We start from the raw sequence: 5,736 nt of genomic DNA on the forward strand, positions 1-5,736 counted from the left end.
TATCCTGGTATTAGCTCCCTTCTTATTTTTCACGGAATAGAATATTTTTGTTACTAGTGCCTGGCTTTTATACATCTACCCTTGCATCTGTGACAATGAAAGGGAAGAGAAATACAAATTGTAAGGTGAAATCCAAAGAACATCCAAAATCATTGTGGTCAATGAACGGAGGCAATGACAGTGTTGCTGTTAAGAAAAGAAAAAAAAAAAAAAAAAAAGAACAGACCCTGGAGTAGAGTGTACTAGGATTCAAGTCTAAATGATGTGGGGAACAAAAGCAGAAGAAAAATTATTAAATTTCCTTACTACCTATAGCCCAATGACAAGTCCTTGAAACACGCAGAGTGACATTCCTCTAGGGACTGAGCTGCCTTGACTTAATACTTTGCTAAGGGAAAATGGTAACCTTAGCCCCACCCTCCAGATCCTGAAAGTCTATCTTAACATATAAAAATACCTTTAGAAATTTCCTTTATCTCTAAACCCCCCCAAGATACATGTTGGTTATCATCCCCCAAGCATATGGCCCACCGATATACATCTGAAGGGTCTCATGAGTAAGGTTTTATTAGACAGTAATAAATGACCTTTTCCCAACAATAGCTAGCCTTCTCAAGGTCCTGGAAACCTTGCTTCCAAAATTCCTTAGAGACTTAGGCTATCCCTAATCCCCTCCCACCTTGAAAGTATATAATGGGCCACTCCTCGGGACCCCAGTACAGCTCTTTCTGCCCACGGGTCCTGTCCCCAGGCTTTAATAAAACCACTTTTTGCACCAAAGACATCTCAAGAATTCTTTCTTGGCCGAAGGCTTCGAACCCTAACATCTTTTCCTACATCATAATATTCAATAGCTGTATGACTTGAGCTGTTACTTAACCTCTTCAGGCCTTAGTTTCTTTGTCTTCATCTGTAAAAGGAGGGTTGCTAGAGGTTTGAATAAATATGTGCATGTGTATCTGTATGTATGTGTATATATATCTAGTGTTACTTAAATATTAACTATTATTATATTGACTCATCACTTCTATATCTGAACTGCTAATGAGCTAACAAAATTTATCTGATGGTTCTTGCCCTGTTTTTTCTTTAGTTTGTTACAGCAAAATGTCACTTAAGAAATTGAATAAACATATATTGAGAAGCCCTATAACAAGGTGCTGAATTAATAGACAGGATAATCACTTCCTGAATACTATGAATGAAGTCTTTGTAGAACTAGCAGAGGGGCTGTTAATACTAAAACAGTAGCCTTGCAAGTTAGTATAACCTCCTATAAATCAAAACATTAATACCTGAGCTTCATAAGGACAGAGATTTTGTCTGTATTGGGTCATTGCTGTATTTGCAGAATTCAGGCAAATGCCTTGCAAAGAGTGGGTGCACAATAACTATTTCTTGAATTAACGGAATGAATGGAAATCTTGACCTTTTCTTTAAAATAGGATTAACATTAAAACTAAACAAACAAACAAACAAAAACTAAGAGGCTTCCCCACTTTCTGATAGATTTCTGACCCTAAGAATGCTGGTGAGCAGGTAAACAGGGCTGAGGAGCAGCATGCGAAGGACATTAAGTGCAAATGTGTACATTTAGCAAGTATTCTAGAAGTCAAGGATTTGGTTCAGCATTCACAGCAATGTGTGGTGTGGAGTGGTGCCACACTTAACTCAGATTCTTGTGCATGTGTCACATTTGTATTACAAATATTTTATTCAGCATCTGACTAACTTTAGTGTCTATACTTATCCTTTTTCCTTGCCAGGGTTTTCAGAAAGGATTTCTGAAATCCTTTACCTATATATGACCAAGTGTCATAAAGTGACACTTTCTGCAAACACTTGGTTTACTTTTAATAGTTGCTACTCAGGGTTGACTAGCTAAAATAATCAGTTTGACATGATCCATTTCACTGGTGGGGTTGATTATATTGCATTACTTAAAATTTAGCTCACAACCTCAGATAGTGGATTAAAATAGCTTCTCAAAATTATTCCTAACAATTGTCTAGATACGTATTCGTTTTTACTGCCATAGCAAACATTTTTTGAAAACAGAAAGAAGTCCCCTTTCACAGCATAGATGAGCTAATAATTTGAAGCGGAAACTATTCATTTGTACACACTGTAAGTTTTCCTAATTATCTTCGTAATGAAAACTGAGAAAGTATTAGTCATCCTTGGCTGAGCTATATTCAATTCTACTTGTCTTTTCTAAATATAATAAAACAACAAACAACCTTAAAGGACATTACTAATTGATTAGACAAGATTTCTTAAAATGGTTTTTATCATCTCATTTAACTTAAGAGCTTCCAGACATTAATAATGAGTCACCAAAATGCTATCATTGATTTATAATGCACATTAGCACATCAGGTTTGGCCCAAGAACTCTGTGGGTCCAGAAGGAAAAAGAAAGATGTTTACAAGTGAGCTCTGGCAGAAATATACTGAAAACACTCTCTGTATTCACGGTAAACAATTAGGCCTAATTCAAGTACAGTGAACATTCAGGTTCATTTTATTCCAAGGAACTGTTTCTATTCTTGAAGCTCCATGTAGAAAGAGTCCTTAGGGTTAGAACACTATTGAGGGTGGTATAATTTTGCTTGGCCTTTGGGCATATAAGGTAAACATTTTACAACAAAAATGTACAGCCATAGATAACACAGGATCTGATCAATGTTAACACACTTGGCGTTTAAGGCTAATCCACATTGGAAAAACAATCATTTCCAGGATGGAGATCAAATATCTTAACACAGTGTTACCTGTCTGAGTTGCTAGAAAAGATTTATTTAAAAATCGATCCACAGGATGTATTTTCACATTTGTCAGTTTCTTTCCACTTGTCTGCTAGAGGGAGGCACTTTAAGAGTTATTAACGGTGGTAGGAGTACGAGACACTGAGTTTCAGCAGTGATTGGTATATATGGCAGGGAATTAAAATGAAATTGTATTAAAAAAAGTAAACAAATCATTAAATTAGAAAATTTCGCCAAATCTTGTGAAGATCGCTAATTTCTGATTTGAATAACTTCCTTGCTTAAAAAAAGATTAGTAGTTATCACCCACCCATGCACAAATAAATGAAGGTAAAATGGTTTTGCTGTCTGGGGTGGTAAGGGGTTTTAAATATTGACAAGTACTTTGAGTTAGGTTTTGAGTAATATTGCAAAATACTGTATTATGCATAGGTTCCAAAGTGTCAGAAAAACTAAAATGTCGAATAGAACATATTGGAAGAGTTTAGTAAAACGTATAAAAATTAAAAGGCTAAAAAACCCACTCTGTTTTAAACATGTAAAAATAAATCGAATTGGTTCGTGGGAATCAAGTGACTTTTTTTTTTTTTTAGTTAGTTGGTATGTACTGCACCCGCCACAACGCGTTGGAAAGTAGGTCCTGGTACACACTAAGGAATATCCAGCCAGGTAAATACATCAGGGTGATGAGGCCCATGAAATTGAGCGGATAGTGAGAATAGTCCCAGGAACAAGCGCCGCACAGGCGGAGCCCCAGACCCCAGGACAACTCCCATACGTAGATGAAGATCACGTAGATGGGCAGCCGCTTCCAAGTGCTCCAGCCACGATTCCAGTGCAGGTGGAAGTAGAGCTTTTCCACCACGAAGCTGCAGCTGCCGTACATAAAGAAGGACCAGAGCGACGTGTGGCCGCTGGCTGGCCCATCTCTCTGCCCCAGAAAATTAAAGAAGAAAGTGAAGAAGATCTCATCCAAAAAGCCGTGCATTCCGAAGAAAAGAAAGCGGAGCAGGCCCGGCAGCCCCTCACTGGGGGCTCCCCCGACACCCCGGCCGCCTCGGGGTAGTCGCCGCCGGCCACCTGCACCCCCAGGGGCCCCGGCGCCCAGAGGGGCGGGGGGCGCGCCGGGCCCGTGCTGCGGCTGCTGAGGCTCTGGCTGCCGCCGGTACCGCAAGCGCAGGAAGCGCTTCAGGAACACATGGCAGTGGTAGAGCGCCAGCACATACTGCAGCGCGAGGTCCAGTGTCCCCGGCGCCGCCGCGCCCCCCGGGCCGCTGCTCAAGCCGAGCAGCAGTGCCTGGCTGGCCAGGGTCTGCAGCGCCATGTGGGCCGAGGGGTAGAGGAGAAAATTGAAGACGAAGGCGCTGGGGCAGCGCCGCTGCTGCAGGTAGACCTTCTCCAGGGCGAAGTGGGTGAGGGAGTGCAGCAGGCAGCGGTAGGGCGAGGAGAAGCCCAGCATCCGGAGGTCCGGGCTGCTAGCGAAGCGCCGAGCCGAGGACACGAGCACGTCCAGGGTGATCCCGTGCATCCCGTAGAAGTAGAGGCGCATCCAGGCGGGCAGCGCATCCGGCCCGTCGGCCGGCGCTTCAGCAGTAGACAGCAGCTCCGGGCGGCTGGCCGCAGCCTCGCCTCCCCGCCCGCCGGGGCCCCCGGGACGCCGTGCGGCGCTGCTCCTTCGCGCGCGACCCTCGCCATCCGCATCGCTGCCAGCCATGGGCTCAGAGGCTGCCCGGGCACCCGAGCCCGCGCCGCCGCCGCCGCCGCCGCCGCCGGGTGCGTGGAGCTGCGGCGCCGAGGAGCTCCGTCCCGGCCGCGGCCGGGTGGCAGCCGGAGCTGGTGTGCCCGGGAGACGCGCGGGCCCCACCGCGCCCTGCCCTCCAGTCCTGGGTGAGGTGCCGCCGGCCGGCGCCCGAGCTCACTCTGCGCGGCCTAACGGGCGCCGCGGCCCGGCGAGGGGCGGTGGTGCTGGGGCTGCCAGGAGAAGTGCGGAGGCTGCTGCAAACCCCATCTCCTCCGCTGCTCAGCCCCGCCGCCTGTGCTGCGGGCTCTAAAAGCGTAAAGCGAGCGGTGACGCCCCTTCCCCCGGCCCTCCCCATGCCCCTCTCCGCCTTTCTCGGGCTCGACCGCCTTCGCAGGGCGCCCTCCCCGCCCCACCCTCTGCGCCGAGTCCCGCCGGGGTCCGCCGGAGAGGGCCGGGCCCTGCTTCTCTGCCTCCTTCCCCTGCTCTGCACTCGGGTCCCGCGCGGTGCGGGAGACGTTTGCAGGGGCGGAGGCAGGAGTGGAGAAACATCTAACAGGTGTGATTGAGAGCCGATGGGCAATCCCTGTATTGTGGAACCAGAGCCAGGGCCTGGCTGGCCGAGGTGAATGGCCTAGTGCCACAAACCAGAGGCCGGGCCCGAGACCAAACTGTGGTGCTGTACATGTTCTAATTCAAAGCCAGCTGTGTCCCAGTCACAAAGAATGAACAGGAGACTCCATGCCTGCACGCCCCCAGCATCTGAAATGTCGCCTCGGGGCCTGGTTCACTTTCTCAGTCGCTCTCCCTGACCAGTGCTTTCCTAGGTTAGTCTACTGAGGGCCAAAGACAGAGAGTCAAAGCCCCCCAGAATTGTGAAACGATTTGAGGCCAGTTGGGTTGGACATTGCTCTGGCTGCAGAGGAGTCTCATATCAAGAACAGTACCTTTGCTCACGTTGGCGCACCCCAGTGCTGCTTTTTCTCTTTGCACAACTAGGTCATCCCCGAGACGGAGAGTGAAATAGAGGGTGAGATTTTTATTTTTTATTTAGGTAGAGAAGGTGTGGGAATCTAGAACTCTGGTGTGTTGGAGGCTGCACTTTTTAATCCAATTTTGAATTGGATTCTGAATCCAAAATTCAGGCTTAGAATTGAAAAGGATTGGAAAGAACCTTAGAGTTAAATTATACTGATTCATATCCCCCGTGCCCCCATCATATCTAAGCAGA

General features: G+C 47.1%; 1 protein-coding gene across 1 annotated transcript; it reads right to left on the bottom strand.

Annotated features, from left to right (window-relative positions):
* Positions 1-549: 549 nt before the first annotated feature.
* Positions 550-4,876, bottom strand: TMEM229A (transmembrane protein 229A). Its single transcript, XM_036073682.2, has one exon. It carries the CDS (start codon positions 4,479-4,481, stop codon positions 3,357-3,359), a length of 1,125 nt encoding a protein of 374 aa, XP_035929575.1. The 5' UTR covers positions 4,482-4,876; the 3' UTR covers positions 550-3,356.
* Positions 4,877-5,736: the final 860 nt, after the last annotated feature.

The sequence above is a fragment of the Halichoerus grypus genome, chromosome 12 (assembly GCF_964656455.1).
Source record: "Halichoerus grypus chromosome 12, mHalGry1.hap1.1, whole genome shotgun sequence".
Taxonomy (NCBI): Eukaryota; Metazoa; Chordata; class Mammalia; order Carnivora; family Phocidae; genus Halichoerus; species Halichoerus grypus.